At 43.7% G+C, this 24,582-nt stretch overlaps 1 protein-coding gene across 2 annotated transcripts in view; it reads right to left on the bottom strand.

Annotated features, from left to right (window-relative positions):
* Positions 1-487: 487 nt before the first annotated feature.
* vstm2l (V-set and transmembrane domain containing 2 like) overlaps positions 488-24,582 on the bottom strand; it is a 57,296-nt gene continuing 33,201 nt past the window's right edge. For both annotated transcript variants that reach the window (XM_028812400.2, XM_051932620.1), the window contains exons 2-4: positions 22,854-23,023; positions 20,937-20,981; positions 488-1,249 (exon numbers count right to left, since the gene is read on the bottom strand). In XM_028812400.2, the coding sequence (XP_028668233.1) occupies positions 926-1,249; positions 20,937-20,981; positions 22,854-23,023 (539 nt within the window). In that variant the 3' untranslated portion in view covers positions 488-925. The remainder of the gene's footprint in view (positions 1,250-20,936; positions 20,982-22,853; positions 23,024-24,582) is intronic.

Below are 24,582 nucleotides of genomic sequence, written 5' to 3'. Positions count from 1 at the left end.
CGTTTCTACAATAAAATAAAAAAAGAGTAATAAAAAAATCATGACCCTGAAAGCGGATAGTAGACGTCATGTAGTATATGTGTACCAAATTTCAGGTCAAATGGTTTGCAAGCTACAGGTGATTTAAAATCCTGGACAGACAAACAGACAGCCACGGTAGTGTATTATACACACACACACACACGCACGCTATATAAAACCCGTAATGTGGTAGCATTCTGTGTGCACCCCTCCATGTGTTCATATATTTTGTGTTTAAATACCCTTTGTCTCCTCCTCCTCTTCATCACAGAGCCGCCCCCTTTGATGCCATGTCCTCCCAGACGAAGCTCAGCTGGCAGTTCGGGCTCCATTTCAGAAGGCATCCCCAGACACAACCCACCGTCACTTTCTGGGTAAGTGTGATCGCTCAAAGGGCGAGTTATAAATACCCGGAAGTTTCTTTGTTAAACCTCAGATATACAACAAAAATTCCACATTATCCTGCATGTATTTTTTTTTTTTATCCGATTTTAATAACTAATTGTTTGTCCTGACACTTGCGGCCGTTCACGGTAAATCAGATTTGCGTTGTACCACTAGGTGGTGCCTCCAGAACAAAAACACTTTTTTTTTTTTTCTTTCTTTGCACTGGTAGTGTCATAAAAATACTGCAAGGGTGCAACATAACATGACAAGTTTGATTTGCTCCACGGCGAGTAATGAGAGATCTCAGGTGAGGTGACCTAACAGCGTGATGTCTGTCCCACTTTGCTTCTGTATAAAGTCCCGATGGTTGGTGGCGCGACTCCTTCACTGACAAACGACAAACATTTTTAGAAAGACCTTGTTAAACATGCACTCTTTTATACAATTTACAAGACTGGGGTGGCTGACTTGGCTGGCAGACCAGCCAGCCTGATGTGTAGCAGGGGTGGGGGGGTCTTTAGTCACTGCAGTCACTGTCGTAGTGCCCCTCCACCGATCTCTTCTTCAGTTCCCTGTCCCCTTTTTGGTGGCTGTGTGCCACCAGCTGTTTGCTGCGGTCGGCGGCTGAGTTCTCCCGTGCTTGAATTTCTTGCAGGTGTAGGGCAGCGGCCCCCTCGGAGGTTCGGCTTGGCTCCACCTGCAGGTAGGCACGCACTTTGTGGTGTCTGGCTTTGCTGTCGCTGAAGTCAATCACGCGGCACTCGTAGGTTCCCTCGTCGGAAGGTTTCACGCTGGACAGACGCAGCTTGTGGGAGATGTTGCTGCCGGCCACCTTCACAACCTGCAGAACACGGGAGAGAAAGGAGCAGCGTCATTTTAAGAGAAATCTGTGTCTGGTTACGATTGGAAAAGAATGCACAGAATGGTCAAACTGTTCCAACTACCAGAGCTGCTTTAGTATTAATAGTAGACATTGCAAATGGAAGAATTAGAGGGCAGTCATCATCATCTATAAATACACGTTCTCTTCTAAGTCGATTTCGATTTCCCAGAGCTGTCCTCTTGGAGCTGCATGCTGAACTGGAGTCGGCTTTACAAAGGCAGACTTTGGGGAATTAATAATTGTTTAATAATTGTTTGCATTTATATAGCGCTTTTCTCACTACTCAAAACGCTCAGCAATTGCAGGTTAAGGGCCTTTCTGAAGGGCCCAACAGAGCAGAATCCCTTTTGGCATTTACAGGATTTGAACCGGCAACCTTCCGATTGCCAGTGCAGATCCCTAACCTCAGAGCCACCACTCTAATTTGCAAGTTCTGTCCACCTTCGGGTTTTTAGCCACAGGAGCTTTTCAACGTGAACTTGCTGACCAAGCGAGTATTTCACAAACATTACTGAGTCACGCCATGCCAGCTGTATAGCATTGGATTATCATCAAAAAAAAAAAACATCTTGTCATGCAAAAATTTAAGATTTTCATTACAGCAAAGTGCAATTTGCAGCCATGACTGGTTTTCCAGTTGTAATCGGAGCGGTCAGCTGCACGCACATTACTACGTATTGCAATGGCTCTGGACAAGTAACATCAACCCGGGATGAATGACCCAAAGAATGAGCTGGCATTACATCATCTATAGACTAGTGCGGCAAAAAAGGCAAGCAGTCCTGCTGAAGATAGCGAGTCACCTCAAAGAGCCATGTAAAGAGTAGAGAGTCAGTCCGCTGTGGTGCTCGGTGCCGAGGCGTCTTCGGAGAATGAATTTGCTTATGTAAATAGAAAGCATCTCCACTCCATTAATGTGCCGCTGTATAGTGCACAGAACGTGTGGCATGGAGTGTGCTGCATAATGGGGCATACAGTCGTGGCTTGCTCCGTACATGAAGAGACTGCGGTGTGATGAACCTGACTCACTAGATCGAACAGCGTTACAACTGTACAATCAAATGAAGCTGTATCGGGGTTACATAGTAGTAATAGTGTTGTCAATGTTTGTGCTGAGTGCGTTTTGTTTCCATCGTCCCGTTTGCTGTTTATCATGTGTGCGTCAGTGAATGTTGTCCCCGTAAATACAGAGGTGGGACAGATGATGGAGGGAGACCACAGCCCCAAGATGGAAAGCACCTCTTTACAATCAATCGGTTACATCCGGCTCATTACTATATAAGCAAAACAGGAGGGAACAGACTGGGAAGGAGAGGAGAAAGACAGAGATAACACGTTCACGACAACGAACCAACTTTACCTGCTGTTTTCCTCATCGCGCTTTTGTAACCAGTTTGTTTTTCATTCCGCCGGACTGACTTCAAATCAATCATCGCTAGAGACCCCGGGGTTGGACTACATTATCCACCACACGCCGAGGATTCACGGTGAGGTTGCTCCATTTGTTTCCGGGAAATTCAAACACATTACTTATCTGTGGACCAGTCATCCATATTCAGGACAGTTGTATACTTGGACTCAAGTTCACGATCATTGGCATTTTCCGTCTTCATTCATTGTTATTTGTGTTTGTTATGTGTTACTGGGACAAGGGAGGGTTTGTTATTGTATATTTGGTGTTGTCATGTTGTTGCTTTGGTGGAGGGATATTCATATCTATCTATTCATCTATCTATCTATCTATCTCTATCTATCTCTATATATCTATATCTATATATCTATCTATCTATATATATATACACACTTATTTTTTATGTGTGAAATTTGCATTTTTTGTTATTGTTTCATTTAATATATTTATCCACCTATTTTTACATATCTGCTTTTTTGTGCTTATGTTTAAACCATCGATTGTGGGGAACATTTTATTTGTTAGAGGTACGGCTTGATATTTATAGATTAGCCTCTGTAGTTTTTTTTTTTGTTCTTTATTTCGTCTTATATGATTTCTCGTATTAGAAATTTGTTAGTTTTCACATATCCCTTGGGGTCAGAGCGCAGGGTCAGCCATCGTACAGCGCCCCTGGAGCAATTATAGGTTAAGGGTCTTGCTCAAAGGCCCAGCAGAGTAGGATCTCTTTTGGCAGTGACGGGGATTCGAACCGGCAACCTTCAGGATACCAGCGCAGATCCTTAGCCTCAGAGCCACCACTCCGCCCCGTCTTGGAAGTGTAGCTGCCGGCTGGGTAAGGGGTTGGCCGTTACACAGTAATTAGCAGAATATAAAAATAAGTAATCAGATGCAGCATTTATTATTTAACCAATTCTTTTAATTTGTGGTCCACCCATTATTAAAAATGATCATTATATTCACAATTATGTTATTTTTGAACCCCTGAAAATGGGGGAAAACCAGGTTTGAAAATGTCTGTCATTCCTAAACGGCTCATAACAATATTTTTGTTAAACCCCTTAACTTAAAGCTGAAAGTCTACACTTTGGTCACATAAAAATCGCCTTCTTTCAAATATATTATGGTGGTCTACAGAGCTAAAATTATGAAAATCGTGTCACTGTCTTAACACTTATGGACCAGACTGTAAGTTCCCAAGTCCATTAAGATACACATTTTCTATTTCATTTTGCACATTTATGGACCAGGGCAGCACAGTGGCACAGTGGTAGCGCTGCTGCCTTGCAGTACCAAGTTCTGGGTTCGCTTCCCGGATCCTCCCTGCGTGGAGTTTGCATGTTTTCCCCGTGTCTGCATAGGTTTCCTCCCACAGTCCAAAGACATGCAGGTTAGGTGGATTGGCGATCCTCAGTTGTCCCTACTGTGTGCTCAGTGTGTATGTGTGCCCTGCGGTGGGCTGGCGCCCTGCCCAGGGATTTGTTCCTGCCTTGCTCCCTGTGCTGGCTGGGATTGGCTCCAGCAGACCCCCTTGACCCTGTGTTAAGATATAGCGGGTTGCAAGATGACTGTCTGACTGACAATAACACAGAAAAGGGTCCATAAATATCATGTTAGAATTGTATCTAAATATTGGAAAAAGGATTTAATTTGGTGGTTGGGTCTTTTTTTTTTTTTTTGACGTGCATCATATTCAGTGTTTGAACCTTAGCCATCTCAGTATCTACACAATTTTGAAAAGCGTTGATGAATCACAACTAAAGTTAGCAGGTGGGTCTCGAGTTGTTGGCCTTATCAGCAATTCACGCCGGCTTAACATGCAACACTCTAGGGGGGCTTCAAAAAGGGGGGCCTGTCCCTGGGTGGTAGTCCCCTGTTTGAAGCCTCATTGATTCTGTGTGCTGGAAGCAGATGCTCTCATTATTTGAAACCTGTTAACAAAGGTAAACAAAAAAAAGAAAAGAACGAGCCTGTAATTATCTTTTTTTTTTTAGTATTCAGGAGTTTCAAGTATGCAGCTGTGGTAATTTTGCTTTTAGGGGCTGCCAAAGAGCTCCCTCTACCACAAGACGGGTATGGAAGAAACACACCACTAAAGGAAAGCAAGCTATTGCTGGCAATTAATGGAGAAAATGCAAATCCATATGAAAACAAGCCCAATGTTGAGACCGAGAGCAGACGCCTTACAACTCCGGTGAAGTTACGGCAGTTGGGGTTTGTAGGGGCCTTTGGTATGAAAAGCTACAACTTCATTATGGATTTGGAGTTCTGACAATACACGCTGGCACCATTTCTCATTTATTGTGGCGAGGATGAAAAAGCGAACAAGCACAGAGTTCTAGAAATGTGGACTTGGCCTGAGCTGGCTTGACCAGCTGACGAATGAAAATCAACGAGTTTTGGTTCATGATTTAAACTTGAGGATCAAGCCAACATCAGAAGCACAAGTTGAGCCCATCAGTCGTCTACTCAGCTTTGTTGCTTTTTCCTGATCCTTATCAATGAGTCCACACACAACAACAAAACCCTTAATAATCTTCCATACTAACAAAGAATAGGAGGGTAACCATGAAACCTCTGGCTGTTGGAAAGACCAGAAGATCTACAGCCCCTTTGGTTAAAGTCTTTAGACGCCTCCAGTTTTTTTTTTTTTTTTTTTTAACAGGACTAGGGGGCTCTGCCCCCCTGCTCGCTTCACTCGCCCACCCCCATGTTTGTTTTCCCAGGTATACAATTTAAAGAGACAATACTTGTCCTTTATTTCCGGCCCTGTGCGTGGTTACATCTCTTTCTCGCCAGACGTAGAACGCTGCTCACGTTGTGAGGGTTGGCGGCTGAATGCACGCTAAGGAGATGCCGTTGGATCATTTGCTGTCTTTTTGCTGCTGGCGAGCTGCCTGTTCTGCTTGTCGCATGTCGTTGTTTTAAGAGCTGGGAGCACATGATGCTTGTCTGCCAAATGCAATCCAACAACTGCTAGGTTAGAGGTCTGTTGACTTGCTTTAAATGATGGCTCACTGCCTTGTCTCGCGTGACGTTGTAAAAACAATACTTGTCCTTTATTTCCGGCCCCAGGCGTGGTTAAATCTCTTTCTTGCAGGATGCATTACGTTACTCGTGTTGTGAAGGGGGAGGCAGCTGCTGTCGCGCTGCCCATCGATCATTTTAAAGCCTGTACAGCTGCTGTCATTTTTGCCAGTTCGTGTCTCTGCTGCTCGCGTTGTGCTCGCTTCTATGTGATCATAAATATACACCTGACCGAATTGTGTATTCTTTGAAATTAAACTTGTAGTGGGGCTACATAGTAGTAATAGTGTTGTCAGTGTTAGTACCATGTGCGTCTTGTTTCCATCATCCCGTTTGCTGTTTGTGTGTCAGTGAATGTCGTCCCCATAAAGGGGGACGGATAATGGGAGGAGACCGCAGCCTCAATCCTGGAAAACATCTGTTTGCTATTGTTCAATTACATCCATCTCAGGACTATTTAAATAATCAGGAGAGAAAAGAGGAAAAAGGAGAGAAGGAGACTTTTCATTTTCAACGACCACGAGCCATCTGTACCTGCTGTAATTCCACATCGCGCATTTTCATCCAGTTTATTTTTCAATCCGCTGGATTTACTACAATAACCTCATCACGAGAGACCCCAGGGTCGGACTTCATCATCCACCACATGCCGAGGATTCACGGTGAGGCTGCTCCATTTTGTCCGGGAAAATTAAACAACTCATTTTTCGCTAGTTCAGTCAACCGCATTCAGGACAGTGTTTATAACCGGACTCAAGTTCACATTCATTTCCGTATCTCATTCAGTTTTTGTTATTTGTGTTGTTTATATGTTACAAGGGCAAGGGAGAGTTTATTGTGGGTGTGTGTGTGTGTGTGTGTGTGTATATATATATATATATATATATATATATATATATATATATATATATATATATATATATATATATATATATATATATATATGGTTGAAATAGTTTACTGTCAAATAACGCAAAGCGTACACAACACGTGTTTCGCCCTAATTCTGGGCTCTTCAGGCGTACACACTCTACTGCACTCCCTCTCAGGAATCGAACCTCGGACGTCAGCACCAGAGGCGAAGCCCCTAACGTTGCGCCACGGCGTGTGGTTCGTTTATTTGACAGTATGTAGATCGAGGTAATTATATTCACGGCATTCGTAGGCTCAATTCCTGAGAGGGAGGGCAGTAGAGTGTGTACGGCTGAAGAGCCCAGAATTAGGGCGAAACACGTGTTGCGTACTCTTTGCATTATTTGACAGTAAACTCTTTCAACCATTCTATGATCTGCTTCTCACAACTGAGGGCACCGTGGCGGATGTTAGCAGACTTGCTGGCCAACCACAAGCGTTACCTGGTAGGTAACCACCCATACAATCAGATTGTGACACAGACTACGAATGCCGTGAATATATATATATGGTGTTGTTGCTTTGGTGGAGGGATATATATATATATATATATATTTATTGTGCATTTTGTTTCTTGTTGCTATTTTACATATCATCTGTTTTTGCGAGCTTGATTAAACCGTCGATTGTGGGGAATTTTTTTATTTGTTAGAGGTACAGCTTGATATTTAGATTCAGCTCAGTAATTTATCCAGGCCACAGGTCTTGGAGGTGTAGCTGCCGGCCGGGTAAGGGGTCGGCTGTTACAAACTTGTCATTGCTTTAACTGTTGCAGGACCACAGATTCTCATAGCGTATGTTCCATTATTGTGTAAATCTACATTTTGTGCATTGAATGATGCGAATGCGAAAAGACTTTGTTTTCTGCTCTTTGCCTTTCATTTCTGACCTCGCTTTGTCCTGCTATTTTTCCAATTACACCTGGTCCTGATGATTAATTTCCTTTTGTTTGCGCTAATGTGATCTTTTAGTCGTTGACGTTTCATTTATAACGTATTGTCCTTTATATGCACTGAGACACCTGTATCTGTGTGTGCTGCTGCCCTTTACACTACTGATTTTTTTTTGCTGGCCGTGCTCTGAGATTGCTTGTAAGTACGGTGTGTCTTGCAAGAATCTCATGTTCTATATCCCCACCATCTTTTGTCTCGCAGGGCTTTTATTTGTCTTAACGTGAAGATTACGTATCGTCTCCTAGTCATTCCCTCCCACAGGATTTTTTTTTTTTTATAATAGAGAGATTTGTTACGTTGCAACTTTGTGACAAAATCTTTAACGTTCATTGTTCCCCTATCAAGCAACACTCAATACACCAGAATGACAAAGAAAACCGGGGATTTTAGCAAATTTTATTAAAAATTAAAAACTAGAATCTCCCATTGATACGCACATTCAGGCTCCGGTGCATTTCAGTCCATTGATCATCCATCATTGAGAAGTTTGGAGTCCACCTCTGGTCAATTCAGTTGATGGGGCCGATTAGGAAAAGCACACACCTGTCTACAGAAGAACCGCCAGCTGACCGAAAACCAAGCCGTGAGCTCAAAGGAGTTGCCTGTGGAGCTGAAGAACAAGATTGTGTCGAGGCACAGATCTGGAGAAGGCTGAAGAATTGAAGAGCACAGTGGCCTCCATATTTCTTAAACTGAAGAAATTTGGAACAACCACGACTTTTCCTATTGCTGGCCTGCAGCCACACAGACCACTTGTGGAAGAAAGTGACCAAGAACCCAATGGTCAGACTGACTGAGCTCCACAGAACTCATGTGGAGATGAGAGAAGCTTCCAGAAGGATAACCACCAGCCACTTTGCAAGAAGGTACCTAAAGGACTGTTGGACTGTGAGAAACAAGACAAAACTGTTTGGTCTCAATTTTAAGCATCACATCTGGAGGAAACAAGGGACCACCCATCTCCGGTGCAGTACCATTCAAACGGTTAAGCGTGATGGTGGCAGCATCAGGGACTGGGAGACCATTCAGGATCGAGGGAGTGCTGCATGGAGTAAACACCAGAGATATCCTTCATGAAAACCTGCTCCATAGAGCTCTGGACCTGAGACTGGGCTGAATGTTCACCGTCAAGCAGGAGAAAGCAAAGACGACACTGGAGAGACCGACCTAGTGACAACTCTGAATGTTCTTGAGTGGTTCGGCCAGAGCCTTTACTTGAACCTAATTGAACATCTCCGGGAACCGTAGCCGTCCGCCGAGGTCCACATGAACAAAAAATCAAAAAAAGAGAGATCTCCTTTATGTCTTTTTTTGGTTTTCCTTTATAACAATGAGATCAGAAAGAAGTAAAATGGAGACCTTGTCGTTTGTCTTGTGCTTCTTAGATTGTTCACCTGGTTTCACAAGGGTCTTCCTCTTGAGTTTCAGCAGAGATCTCAGCAAAGTCACACCCTGGGCTCAGATCTTCCAAGTAGCGTCTTGACATTTTATTTGACAACTAGACATTAATCCCGTTACAATAACGGGCGCTAGAATAGTAGTGCATAAACATTAGTAGGAACAGTCTATATTAAATGTCAAAGGACCGTCTATTTTCTGTTACAGTAATACTGGCTTGTATGTGGCTGTAATATGCGTCACTGTATTGTGTGCCTTTAATTTTCTCTCACAGTAATACGTCTCTCCAGCAAGTATTTTAATCTGTGCTGGCGTGCAGCTGATTATTGTATGTATGGCGTCTCCCCAGCAACGGATTTTATGTGCGCGAAAATAAATCTACTTTTAAAAGTCATCCTATTGTAATATCATGAAAATTCGGATATTTAGGAAAACACTTTACACTTTCGCGGGCCAAGTTTGTTAATCGCAAATCTGACATCCTCAGAGTGAACACTTGCACAACAACAAACACTAATCCCACCTCTTTGGGGAAGCTGGTCTCCGTGTCTCAGTACCCGATTGGATTTTTCGTGCATTATGTTTTAGGTCTTACCTCATTTACCGAAATCCGATTGGATCGGCCGCGCGATATTTTATAGGTCCCGCCCTCTCTGTCTTGTGTGACGCGTCAGGCGGCCTTTGAAGCATCGCACCGTGCCCCGCACATGCGCACTTCACCAGAAGACACACACACAGACACTTGGACGCACACAGGGATTTTATTAAAGAGGATTTGAAAGTGTTTGCATTGGGTTCTCAGTAATATGTGGTGAAAGCCATGGACCGTTGTTTGTGGTAATACGAGGGGCAGTCAAAATGTTTCCGAAATTGTGATATAATAGGAGAGTGAGGGGTCAGGTTACACACGTGTTGTTATGGAGGGAGGAGAGCAGCACGGCTGTAGACCAGTTACAACAGGTCTGGATTAGTTTCGGCATGTAGTATTGTTTGAATTACCGTTTGAGTTAGACGTGTGCGTAGTCACTCGGCGCAATGTCACAGTTCGAACAACGTGACATGCTAACATCAAGTTTATGTACAAATTGGGGAAATCAGCTTCAGATACGCCAGCAGCGCAATTATCATATCACAATTCTCTGAACTTTTTGACTGCCCCTCACAAAACACTTTACGACAATCTGAGGTTTCTGAACTCTTTTAGGACCCCCAAAAAACAACATGACTGCCATGTCTGTGGAGGACTGCTCATCCATTGCCGAGGCAATCGCAGGTTCGCAACACAGCAGCATAGCACCGTGGAAACAACTACGAGCCGATCAAGATCATACCAAATGCGCCCGTCACCGATGGGTGATGCAAGGAACATTATAAATGCTGGGAACGGTATAACTTGGCCACTGACCTGACCCCGACTGTGCCCGTTTAGTGTCTGTGTATAGGAGAGTGGTAGCTCCCGCTGCAAAAAATAACCCTGCTGTTCTAGTTTCTAGTTGAATAAAGCTGGTTTTGCTAAAATACTGAGACCCAGCCTCGTGTTTTTGACGATTACAAAATTATAGTCTTAACTTCTAAATAAGATTATTAGTGGCTCTGATTGATATTGCTGTGCTCCAGTTAGCTCAGACTCAATCGGTAAGGTAAGGCAGACAGTGAGGCGTAGTGGTTAAGAATTTGGACTTCAGGCCCTGAGGTTTTGTGTTTAAATCCCACTGCTGACACCATGTAACGATAAGCAAGTCACTACACCTGCCCGTGCTCCAAATGGAAAAACAAAAGAAATGTAACCGGTCATCTCTTAGATATTATAAATCCCCTCAGATAAAGACATCAGTCCAATAATAAGTAAATAATATACAGCAGGGGTCTCCAACACGTCGCTCGCGACCTACCGGTAGCTCCCCACCCCTTTCCAAGTAGCTCGCCAAAGGGTTAATGAATCCTACATAAATCTGAAAACTTGATTCGTCAAATTAGCGGTGGGCAATCTTTCCAAAAAATCCTATCACGATCCTTTTAACACAAAATCACGATCCACAATCTGAATTGCAATCTGTCTTTTCAATGTGGCAGACACTTAAGAGAATATCCGGACTCAAACTCCTCAAGAGCTAAGTAACACTTAATTTTAAATATCAAACAAAGTTGAATTCAATTGTTCTCTCATTCGCTAGCTAAGCGGATTAAAGGCACACGGCCCTGAAGCTGGCGAGTGAGTGAGGAGAGTCAAACCCCCTTGGCCTGCTGCGTGTTTGTTGAATGCATGCAAATAAATCATTACATGATACATAGTGAAATTAGAGAAGTCGCAAAATCAACTGGAAATAAGTTTGGTAAATGTTTCTCCGAAGTCTCTCGACTCCCACACAAAGTCAGGCTGCCTAACTGCCAAGCTTTACCTTAACATATGGTTTTGGGGGATGGCAGGTGTTAAGATGTCCTTTGCCCCATTGGTCTGAAGTATGGCTGTTTGGGACTGGCTTATATTAGAAGCCTTTAAGTACCATGACGTCCTATTGGCTCTAGGGGTTGGACAAAGGATCTATAAATTTGCTCACTCCCTCACCCTCTCTCTCTCTCTCTCTCTCTCTTACCAAACTGATGAAGACCATCACACACCATGAACTGAAAAAGACAACACAATGAAGAGCACAGCTAGGCAGCCATATTGAGACAGGCATGCGGCCTGTTCTGAAGAAAGCTGACCAGAAATTAGGACTTAACTAGAGACAGTCTGTGTGCCGCCTGAACTACACATCACCATTTAATCAGGTTGTATGGTTGCCAATATTCAAATGTTCTTTGCATATTGTTATTATTTATGAATATTACCAATAATACATTGTTTCAATTGTAACTTAACTCCTGCTCATCTTTTACTACACCTAATTGCCATGAGGTTATAGAAGTAGAAGGGAAGGTGGGGAGAAGTCATATACTATAATACCTTATGAACAGTCTGGGATATCTGAGGCATATTAATAATACAAAAGGGGAAAGTAGAGTAAAATATTTCTCTACCAAGACAAAACAAGCTCTCAAGGGGGGGGGAAAAAGGTTGGAGACCCCTGATATACAGTAGAGCATTGAAAGAGATTACCGTATTTTTTGCACCATAAGACGCACCTAGGTTTAGAGGAGGAAAACAAGAAGAAAAATATTCTGAACCAAATGGTGTACTAATATGTTTAATAAAATATAGCAGAATAATATTTCAACCATGTAAATTCAACAGCGGTATTAAGAAATATCATCACTGTCATTAACAAATGAGGAGAGACTTTAAGGTTCAAGCACTCTTCTAGTTTTATGGAAACCCCAAGAACTCCTCATCGCTAGTGTCAGAATTTATGAAGCTCACGTACCTATCATCACGCGACATAACCTGTCCAAAGCCACCAGGGGACAAAGCACGTTTGGACCAATGCTCCCTGAAGTTTTATCGCCAGTCTAGTCCCATCTATATTTGTAATGCCACAAAAGCCCTTCATCTCGTGTTTTGTTGTGGGTTTCCAGTTTGAAAAACGAGAATGCAGTGCAAGCACAGCCCAAGATTCAAAAAATTGTTCTGCATACCTGTTTGTCTCGGCTGAAAGGCAGCTTCAGGAAAGAACAGCCTGAAGTAGTCCAGCGGCTGGTAATCTGTCGAGTCCAACAGCAAGCCATACTGTCTTGTGAAGTCCGGTAGCCAGTTTGGCTCCCACTGATCGATGTCTAGGTATTCCTCCCACACGAACCTTACCGTAGGTGCACGAATGCGCTCAGCTGGGGCGGCATCGGCTGGTGTCCCAATCAGCTGATTCTAGTTCCTCACTCTCTTGTTCGATCTCCTGATCACTCTCAACAAAAGTCAGACTCGGTGATAACGCGCAAAACATTTGTTTTCTGCACTTGCTTCGCTCCCTCGTGAGATGTCGATGCCATCTTGCCTTTGTTTACATTTGTTTACATTTCACAACTCACACACACGCAAGGATTAGATGCCAAGTCAATGAGTCTAACATTCCTCCAAGCACAGAGGGAATGCCTGTAACGTAACAGTGAGTTTTGTCGCCCTCTACCCCTGGATGTCGACTTTTGTCAGGTAATACACATCATGGTCTGTGACGCAATATTCGCTCCATAAGACACACAGACATTTCCAACCTTCTTTTGGGGAAACAAAAGTGCGACTTATGGTGCAAAAAATACGGTATAACATTGGAAAGAGATGTCACAAAAGATGCCAGTCTTTTCACACCAAATCCTCAGTTTACCTCAGATGTATCTTGGTTCAGGTGTACAGATATAAAATGCCTCCCGCTTGTGCATTTTCTCAATTTCTCCCAAATGTTATAATTCACCAATCGAGTTGGTGTTCTATAATCCCGACATATTGTGGTTTTAGATTGCGAGAATAAAGAAGAGCATTGGAACAATCTGGTTGAGAGGAGGCCATTGAGCTCAGTAAAGCTCGTCTCTGTCGAGTTTTGAAGGTCCCTAAAGTTCACCACAGTACTTGGTCTCTCATTCTGTGTGAAGACAAACTTCTTGATGTTAGTTGGACACTTGCTAACACAGTGTCCCCGTGTTCTAATTGAACTCATTAAGTCACCGTCTCAACCTGGTGGACTAATTCCTTTCATAATTTTGAACACTTCACTTGGGTCTCCTCTTCATCTCAGAAAACGCTCCGCTCTTTTCATCTTTTTGTCATGACTCATCGCCAGTAGAGATTAAAATGACATTAGAAAGAGATCTCACAAAAATATACCACACTTTTCAGACCAAATTCTCAATTTGGAGTCCTTTTACCAGAGTTGTACCTAATGTCTCCTTTTTGTCTAACTAAGGAATTTTCAAGAGAAACATCTGTGACAAAGTTGATTCTTAAATGAAATATAAAAGAGAATATCTTGCAGTCTTACGAGCCATCAAAGATCAACCTTGGAGCAGTAACATTTTCTTAAGGGGTCTCCATTGAACCTGACAGAGCTCGAGAGGATCTGCAGAGAAGAATGGCAGAAAAATGTGCATGAAGCTCGTGGTGTCAAACCCAAGAGAACTCCAGGCAGGAATGGCTGCCAAAAGGGGCTTCAACTGAGTGCATAAAAACAGTCTGAACACTTGCATCATTTGGAGATTTCAATTATTTTAATATATTTGCAAAAATTTCTAAAGTCCTGCTTTCGTTTTGTCATCCTGGGGTATTGAGTGTTGCTTGTTGGTGGGGTTGGTTGGGACGTTAAATTATTTTTCGCACAAGGCTGCAGCATATCAAAATGTGGAAAAAGTGAAGGTGGCCTGAAGATGCCGTACTATCAAAATGATCTTTAAACAACAGCAACAAAAAAAAAAATAGAAGGTAAAACACAGGGCTTGTATAAAAGGCAACTCAAGCTACACAATTCAGACAGAACATAACAAAAATAAAAATTAAATCCACAAAAGTACTCACAAAAGGAATTCCAACAACTCACAGAGCTGGCCTTCTGCCTGGCTTATATAGAGAAAGTGGGCGGTCCTCCATGTAAATGTCATGGTGGCCCCGCCCCCTGAAACTCTATCTTAAGGGCGCAGGGCACTTAATATAACACATTAATACAGTAAACAACAATAATTAATATTCAGAACACAAAGGTGAAAAATATTAATAGCATAATTGACAAAATTGTATTTAACAAATAAATCAAATAAGACTGTACAAAATCCCAGCTTAAATATTACACAAGTGACACTGCATACAGTGGCTCATGAAAACATTTGCCGTCAGTGCCATTTTCCTTTCCTTCTTTATTGTGATGTCCCGCGTCCGACTCCGACTCCAGGGCTGATCGGTTCATCACATTAGGAACAGAGCCTTCGGAAAATTCCAAATGACATTTTGGAAAGCTGGTGCACGTTGATGCAATAAGGCCCTCAGCCACAAGATGCCGCCAAGAAGCGCACAATGCACACCAGTAAAAGTCGCCTCTTAATCCGCGTGTGCATTGTTGCCGGGATTTGTGCCCATTGTTGTAAAAACGGATTAAACTGGGATCATCTTTCCCTAACAACTTGATTGGTTTGTAGCCATAACATCAGGCAGCACTGATTCAATTAGGATAAACGAGTCTAAATCTGCGTCCTTGAGCTTAATCTGCGGAGCGGAAGTGAAACTTGACTTTTAACCCCAACCCCAAGACACAGGAGCACACAGACAGGGTACTGTTAATTTAAATGTCGGAATACTGGATGGAAAGATGAACAGAATACTGTGTGACTGGCGGAGAGAGAGAGAGAGCTGGTTTCCATTCACAGCATTTTTGCATCCACCCCGCAAACGACTAACATGGATTTTGATTCACTAAAACTGAAGCACAGACGTGTTAAGTGCCCCTTGCCCAGCTATGTGATTTAAACCTGCTACCGGGACCCCCCATCGCCTTCCTCTTTATATTTGAGGGTATCTTCAGTCCACAAGGAGCTGCTCATTTTTGTTTTGTGTTCTCTCTCTCTAAAAAGTAACGGGAGCAATGAGGAAGTCAAAAGGACGAATGCGAAATTACAAAAGGGCCTCATGTCAGCTGGAGGAAAGATAAGAACGGGAAATAAATCGTCAGCCAAAGTAAAAAAAAAAATAAATTTAAGGAGTGATTTGGAAAACGAAGAAGATAAAGCTCAGCATTGTGTATTCCATTCTGTACTCGCTGCCCCAGCGTTGCAAATAAATCTTATCAGATAACAGGACTCATTTCACAAAGTGCCAAAACACATAACTAAGGGTGTCGGAAGGCAGCACAGATTAGTCTTTTTTTCCCCCTCTTCTAAAGAAACTCTGCTATATCATCAATATAATTAAGTAACATGTTGGCTCAGGCCCGGTCAACATCCAATTTAGAATTCTACTACAAGTGGACGCTTTGAGCGCCGTTCACCTCCTCGGCTGAGGTTTTATTATCTCTGCTCGTTTTTCTCTTATTGAAGACAAAAACAAAAACACTTTTCCCGTCTCGTCCTTCCTTTCCTCCACCCTGCTCTTACTAACACTAACGATTTGTTCCCCTGATTCATCCCCACCTCCTTCCTACCTTTACTGTGTTTAGGAAAAAGTTACCGCTCAAAGGTTGATCTTTGACGGCTCACGAAACTTCAGAGATTCTCAATTATTTTCATTAAAGAATCCGCTTTGGCGCAGATGTCTCTCCTAACATTCCTTAGGGGGAAACGGCTTCAGACAACAAAAAGGAGACAATATGAACAACTCCGCTAAAAGGACTCCATCCATCCATCCATTTTCCAACCCGCTGAATCTGAACACAGGGTCACGGGGGTCTGCTGGAGCCAATCCCAGCCAACACAGGGCACAAGGCAGGAACCAATCCCGGGCAGGGTGCCAACCCACCGCAGTAAAAGGACTCCACATTGAGAATTTGGTTTGAAAAGTGGGGTATATTTTTGTGAGATCTCTTTCTAATGTCGTTTTAATCTCTACAGGTGACAAGTTATGACAAAAAGATGGAAAGAGCTGAGCCTTTTCAGAGATTAAGAGGAGACCTGAGTGAAGTGTTCAAAATTATGAATGGGAATTAATCCACCGGATCAAGTCTGTGACTTTAACTCTTTATGGGCGGATGTCGACTTTTGTCAACACAAGGGGTTGAGGGCGGATGTCAGGGGCAAAGGGCAAGAAAAGCTGTAAACGTTGATAAAACTCACTGTTACATTATAGGTAGACCCTCTTTCCTAGACTTGTTGACTTGACGTTCAATCCCTACGTGGAGTAAATAGCATGGCAGCGACATCAGGTGAGAGACGCAAATGCACAGAGCAAAATACGCCGTGCGTGTCATTTATTTATTTACAGTCATAGGAAAAAGTTTGGGACCCCCTCTCAGCCTGCATAATAATTGACTCAACTTTCAACAAAAAAAGATAACAGTGGTCTGTCTTTCATTTCCTAGGAGTACTGCGGTGTTTTCCGAACAGTGACGCAGTATTTAGTTGTATGAAATTAAATCAAATGTGAAAAACTGGCTGTGCACAAATGTGGGTCCCCTTGTCATTGTGCTGATTTGAATGCCTGTCACTGCTCAGTGCTGATTGGTTGGATGAGCTCGTTAAGCCTTGAACTTCATAGACCGGTGTGTCCAATCAGGAGATATAAAGGGATTTAAGGTGGTCAATGACAAGTTGTGCTTCCTTCCCTTTGACTCTCCTCTGAAGAGTGGCAGCATGGGATCCTCAAAGCAACTCTCTAAAGATCTGAACACAAAGATTGTTGAGTCTCCTGGCTTAGGGGAAGGCTACAAAAAGCCATCTCAGAGGTCTAAACTGTCAGTTTCAACTGTAAGGAATGGAATCAGGAAATGGAAGGCCACAGGCACAGTTGCTGTTAAACCCAGCAGGTCTGGCAGGCCAAGAAAAATACAGGAGTGGCATATGAGCAGGATTGTGAGAATGGTGACAGACAACCCACAGATCACCTCCAAAGACCTGCAAGAACATCTTGCTGCCGATGGTGTATCTGTACATCGTTCTACAATTCAAACATCTGTATGGCAGGGTGATGAGAAAGAAGCCCTTTCTGCACTCACGCCACAAACAGAGTCGCTTGTTAATACGTATGAAGAGGTTCACAAAGCGTATACGTACTCATATTGCGAGACCTCACTCATTTATCAAGTTAAAATTTATTAAAAATTTTAGCTCGTCTTGCAAAACACTCGCAGACCAAGTTACTCGCAATCCAAGGTTTTACTGTACTCAAAAAGATACAGATACGGCAAAATGAAATGATCAGAATGGCAACAGCAGGGCACTTCTTGATCGACTGCTTTAATTCAAACTGTAGGCTTTTCTTAAACCTTTATAGCAGCCAGCTCACTAGTTTCGGGCCTGCACCTACTGAAGCCAGCAGGTAGATTTAGGAGCTTAGCTGAAGTCGGGTGAGCCTCTGCTGGGCAGGCCATTTAGGATTCTTGCCTTCTACCTTAGCTTTGTTTTTGGAGCCCTCACCCATTTTTGGCCTTGAAGGAAGTTCTCATATCATAACACCTCAGAGTGTATTTGCTACCGAAAGGCACTATAGGCCTTTGTATTTTATTTTATTTTCACATGAATTGCTCTTTATCAGGTTGACGGCTCTCTCTCCTAATTTTTCAGATTTACAAGAGGCAGGGCTGTGGGGTGGTGACTCCTAGAAAATGTGCCCAATTGAGCAGTGCAGAAGTTTGTGTGGAACTAACATTGACTTGAAACATATCAAACATAGTATACAATTGTGTGAAAAAGAAATTACCCCCTCTTACAATTCTATGGTTTTATGTAGGAGGACATAACAAAAAAAAAAAAAAACTGGCAGTGGTCTCCCCTCAACTTTCTCGTGTCCTCAGATATGGCGATGGATATTTGAGGAGTAAACTGTAAAACAAGGATTATATTTTTAGACTATGTACATTAAAGAACCATCAACAACAAATCTAATTATTATAAAAGTAAAGTTGAATAAATCAGACTCCGCAGTTGCACGAATAAAAGGTAAAGTAGCACTTCAGGTTAACGGAAATAGCCCAAAAGTTGATAGAAATCTACGTTTTGTACAGAATTTGGTTGACCGAAGTGAAAGCGCACTCAAGTTATCGCGTTTACACAACAGTTAGACGCACACAATTCCAAAAATGGTATTTTCAGACTCCGGGATGTCTAAAACATCGAGATTCATCAAAATCTCAAAATTGAATTTTTGGAGGATTCCAATACTTTGTATACGAGACAAGTCAAAAAAAAAAACATCTGCTCTTTAGGAGGTTCTAAAATGATGCAAAATGTCACCTCGGGTGTAAAACAACACACGACAGATTCATTTATTTAACGAAAATGAAGCCAAAATGGAGAAACCATACGTGAAAAACGAAGTCCGCCACATAATTCAATGGCTTGCAGAAGCACATCGAGCAGCCATAACCTGAAGTCCTCGTTTCCTGTCGGACTCTATCCGTCTGTCACATTGCTGTGGAGGAGTATCGGCCGACTCTTCTTCATGACGTTGCTCTAGTTCATTGAGGTTTGCGGCCATTTGTTTCTGCACATCTCAGCACTTCAGTCGGGTTGAGGTCTGGACTTTGACCGAGCCATTGCTTTTTGACACTTGAGTCTTTTCTTTTTTGTAGATTTGCTGATGTGCCTCTGGCGGTTGTCCTGTTGCATGACCCAGCTGTCGGACAGACAGCCTCACGTTTGACTCTATTGACTAAACACTCATACTGACTATACCTTGGTATACAGAGGACTTCACGGTCGACTCAATGACTATGAGGTGCTCAGCTCCTGCCAAGCCCAAATCCTCCACCACCATACTGGACAGCTGGTCCGAGGTGTTTGTGCCGATATGCTGGATTTCGGTTTGTTCGTTATGGCCAGACATCTCCACTTTGGTCTCATCTGTCATTGTTCCAGAAGTCTTGTGGTTTGTTCAGGTGCAGCTTTGCAAGCCTAAGCCGTGCTGCCATGTTCTTTTATTTCTCCTGGTGACCCTTCCAAACAAGCCGCCGTACTGGTTTAGTCTTTTTTTTCTCTAATTGTACTGTCATGACCTTTGACATTTAAGAAGCTAACTGAGGCCTGCAGACTCTGAGATGGAGCTCTTGGGTTGTTTGCAGTTTCTCCGAGTGTTCCACGGCCTGACCTTGGTGAGAAGATTGGCAGCGGTCGGGAATGATCTTTCTCTCTGTGGAATGATGGACTTCAGATTGTTTGGACATGGCCTTATAAGCCTTCCCAGACTGACGGGCAGCCAACAATCGCTTCTCCGAGGTCGTTGCTGACGTCTTTCCTCCTTGGCACACCTGAATGCTCCACACCAGCAAACCGCCAACACGTCTGCTTTTCTCGAGGTGGCCACACTTGCTGCTGATCAGTTAATCGAGTGCATTTGATGAGCAGCACCTGCCTGGTACTGACCCTCTTAATTCCTATGGAAGCACTAAGGGGGGGACTTCACTTTTCATGCACTGCTTCTGCGGTGTCATATGTCACACGTTATTGTTCATCTGAGGTTGTATTTCTCATTTAAGACATACTAAAGACCAGATTACGTCTGATATGCAAAACCTTACAACTGAAGGAGGGGGCACTTTCTTTTGCACATTTATCACACGACACTGAGCTCCAGAGTTCAGCGTTTTCAATAAATCTGAAAACACGTCTTAACCTGCACTGGCATTTTACGTGGAGTTAATGGTTCACGAAGCACCACCGGAAGGTAAAAGCCCAAAACATGCCGAACGCGTCCACTTTGAGTTTCGGTAAAATAAAATACGTCTGCCGTGTGTCCGACGCACATTCGTGACCACAAAAAGGGATCTGGAAATGATCGTTTTATTGCGTATTCCTGGTGCGGTTTTTCTCGCCGGTAAGGATGCATTTTCTATTCACACAAATACAGAAGAAAATCAAAATGAAACCAACCAAGCGGCACGACACATTTTACTGTGATTTGGTCTTTTCCGAGAGGCCGGTTAGCGGAAAACTGCAAGTCCTGGACTTTCACAGACGGCTGTCTTTCTTTTAAAATGGCTGAATTTCATAAAATTGGTGTTTTGTTTGTTTGAAAGCGAGATGGATAAACTATTTTACAAGGTGTGAGTAAATCGCAAGACGTGGATCGATACTCGACAGCCATCTTGGCTTAAAATAAAAAACAAAGAATTCGGTAAGATTGAAGGCTTTTGCTTTCTGCTCCGTTCATTCCAATGTCAAGCACCAGTCCAGGCAGGATGTTTTTTTTTAAATTTATAGAAAACTTTGGAACCCAATTTCACACGGCAGATGCATGTACACCACTTTCATGAAGAAAACATTTCAAAATGAAAAATATCCAACTTGAAAATCGCCAATAAACGTCACTTTTGCACAGAATGGAAAAGTTTAACCGACTCAAAGTCAAGTATGAGATGAAAGGACACTTTAAGAGTCGAGAACTCACGCTGATTTTGGTAGCATCTCTGGAAATGTCTTCTTCTGGAATTATCTGTAATGAAAGCAAAAAAAAAAAAGTACAGTCAGCAGTCGGTCGAGCGAGAAACGGGAATGCAGTGCTGTGGAAAACGGCGGGGCGAGTGGAGAATTTATATCGCTGTATAATTTTTTTGGGATCAATTTTTTCATTATGATGCATGAAAAACACAACAGAATAACCACATACTGTAATGAACAAGCATTTAATGAACCTCCCCACCCCGACAGCTACCCCACCAACCCACACAGCTACACTTTTTTGCAATCAAATTTTTTCTTGAATCGGCAAGCAGTGAAATTCTGCAATTATCTGAACACAAATCATAAAATAACTGAGACCCCCCAACCGTGGGGGCCTGAATTTAGAAGAGGGCAGAAAGTGGCGCAGAACGTTTAATTTAGAGATACGGCGGATTGAGAAAATATTCAGAGCTCTTCAACTTTTGCACTCTTTGATAAATGTGTTTGTCACATATGCACGTCAGAGAACCCCCCACCCCGTACCCCCTATGGTATGTGGTACCATCCCTGACAGCCGTGAGAAACTGCCCCCTGAGGGCAACAGAGCCAAAAAAAGCCCTGCCAATATAACAGAGGGACGCGACCGACAGATGGCATCTCGGTTCAGATCTGACGAGCTACGAGGTCACATGGGCGCCTCAAAACTTGCCAGTCCTTATTGTGCCATCCTCTGTGTTAGCAATTTATTTCACTTTCTGTGGCAACGCATTAAACGGGGTTTCACCCGGTTGGCACCCCAATTATTTCTTGGTCTCACCCAGAGTCATCCCTTGCCCTACTACAGTTGCCATTTTTTTTGTTTTAGCCCATCAGTCTACACTCGACAACCCATAATGACCAAGCGGAAAGGTGTCTTCAGGGGACAGCCAGTAACCCAATAAAACAAGGTTAAAACACAATGCAGGAAGGCGGCCCTTAAAACTCGATCCCCGTTGCAATCCTTCAAAAAAAAAAAATCGACGCCTCCTGTGCTAACCTCAAACGGGACCTTACAGCAGACGAGACACCCAAACGACAGGCACGGCTGTCCATCTTCCTCAGGTCCAGGTTCCTACTGTCCTAATCCACACCAGGTCCCTGTGGCCATCCATGGCTCCAAGAGGGGGGATCACCGGCAGGTTACTCCAGTTCCTTGGTGGCTCGGCTGGAGAAGCCTTCTGCAGCCCCTGAGCGTCGGCCACGCGCTCCTTTCACTGGACTCTCCTTCTTTCTCTCTCTCTTTCCCGTCTGTCCCGTGCAGTGGCTCCTTTATTCCCTGCTGCCTAATTGGGTGCGGGGAGCCACTCCCCCCACTGGATCACCGAGGGGCTCCACCTCCCCTCGTGTTTGCCAGCCAGTTCCCCAACGCACTCACGCACACCCGCACCTGACTGGAGCCGGCAGCTTCCCAGGGTGCAATTGATTATTTCAAATTGGCCCCTAATCTCCTCGCCCATGGACCCGCAGTACCACAGATACACAATGGCGGTTTCTAAAGGTGTCTACCGCCACGTTCGTCTGTTCTGTTACGCCGATCGCTCCTGTTCACGCCACACATAATACGTCAAACGCTGCATTTCAGACTTCTAGTGATTGCTCAACTCTAACAAGTCCCAGACTTTAACAGCCACGTCTTGTGTTTTCACGATTATTGCACGAGTCAGATCTGAGCCGTGAAATCGCTGCACTGGACTTGATGTATGAGCCGTGGAACCCAACAAGCACATCTCAAGAGACTGGAGGGAGAGAGACGTGTAGAAAGTCTAGCTGGTGATCCTCCATTGATGTGCTCCTCAGGTTATCCTCCTTGTCGAGTGTTGTGGACATGCAGACATAAAAGTTTGGGAGCCACCGATAAAAACCCTTTAGAAAAAAACTCTGTTACCTGGTTGGAGGTCCAGGACTGCTTTTCTGTCCACTCTTTATGGTTTCTGATGTACCACCACTGGATCTCAAGGGAGTACGAGGGGGAGCCGCTGCCTATAAACGAACAGGCCATTTCAACATCCTCTCCTGTTTGCGCCGTGATGTCATGAGGTACCTCGGTGAAGAGGGCTAAAGAGACAGGAGAAGAAAGACAAATTTAGGGGCTCATACTTTAAGATCTGAAATATTAAAACAACAAAATGGCAGTCATGGAATCCTGCAAGTTTCATACGAGAATGCAAATTTTTTTTTTTTTTATCACCACCCAAAAAAATCAGGAAGAGGATGAGGAGACGAAGAAGGAGAAGAAAATGAAGAAATTGCTTCACGCGCACCATGGGACACAATTTGAACTGGGAACCCAAGAGCCACCACCGGCAGCAGACTCAGATCCTGCCGACTACGCCACTGTCTCTCTACATCCGGGTTTCTAAACCACTGGGTCGCGGGCTGTCGTTAAACAGACAGATGTTGGATTTTATATATAGAGAGAGATACAGTGACACCCAAATCTGTACATCTGTTATATTGAGTCTTTCATGTCTGCCCATCCACCTCTGTTATATAGCGCCTTTTTAAATATCTTTTATATTGAGTCATCACATCCTTCCATGTACCTATTTGTAATAAGAGTGTCTTTCACATTTTTCTATTATATAGAAACTTTCACATCCTTTCATTTGATTTTCAGTTATACCAGGGAGCTCTGCCCCCTGCTCACGTCACTCGCCCACCCCCGGGTTTGGTTTACCGGATATACAATTTAAAGAGATTGTTATTTTCATGGGGATTGTTACATATGCATTATTTTCACTTTTGCTTTAAAACTTTTGTAAAAACAATACTAGTCCTGGGTGGCATGGTGGTGCAGTGTGTAGACCTGGGGTTCACTTCCCGGGTTCTCCCCGTGTCTGTGTGGGTTTCCTCCTACAGTCCAAAGACATTCAGGTTAGGTGCATTGGCGATCCTAAATTGTCCCTGGTGTGTGTTTGGTGTATGGGTGTGTGCCCTGCAGTGGGCTGGCACCCTGCCCGGGGTTTGTTTCCTGCCTTGTGCCCTGTGTTGGCTGGGATTGGCTCCAGCAGACCCCTGTGATCCTGTAGTTAGGATATAATAGATGGATGGATGAATACATGTCCTTTATTTCCGGCCCCGGGTGTGGTTACATCTCTTTCTCGCAGGATGTATAACGCCGCTCGCGTTGTGAAGGAGAGGGGGTTTGAACAGACGCTAAGGAGATGCAGACGGATCATCTGCTGGCTTGCTGCTGCTGCTGCTGGCGAGCTGCATGTTCTGCTTGTCGTTGTTTTAAGAGCTGGGAGCACCTGAAGTGTGTCTGCCAAAAGCATTCCAACGACTGCGAGGTTAGATGTCCGTCATCTTGTTTTAAATTGTTTGTGAGTATGGCGTGACGTGTTAAAGTCACCGTCTCACGGGTTTTGCTTCCCAAGGTTGTAATGTCTAGTCTCATGTGTCATCAAAGTGTCTCTCCGAGATGATCAGGTCTCGAACGCTTCGCTCAACGCACCCCCGGAGTCGCGCTACACTCCTGCCACTTGGCGTCTCTCCTGCTCACGTTGTTGGGGCTGAACGCACGCTAAGGAGATGCCGACGGATCAGCTGCTGGCTTTCTGCAGAGCTGTGTGTTCTGCTTGTTGCGCTGCACGTCGATCATTTAAAAGCCTGCG

The sequence above is a fragment of the Erpetoichthys calabaricus genome, chromosome 10 (assembly GCF_900747795.2).
Source record: "Erpetoichthys calabaricus chromosome 10, fErpCal1.3, whole genome shotgun sequence".
Taxonomy (NCBI): Eukaryota; Metazoa; Chordata; class Cladistia; order Polypteriformes; family Polypteridae; genus Erpetoichthys; species Erpetoichthys calabaricus.
The sequence above is the reverse complement of the archived record's forward strand: the minus strand, read 5'-3'. Positions and strand labels throughout refer to the sequence as shown.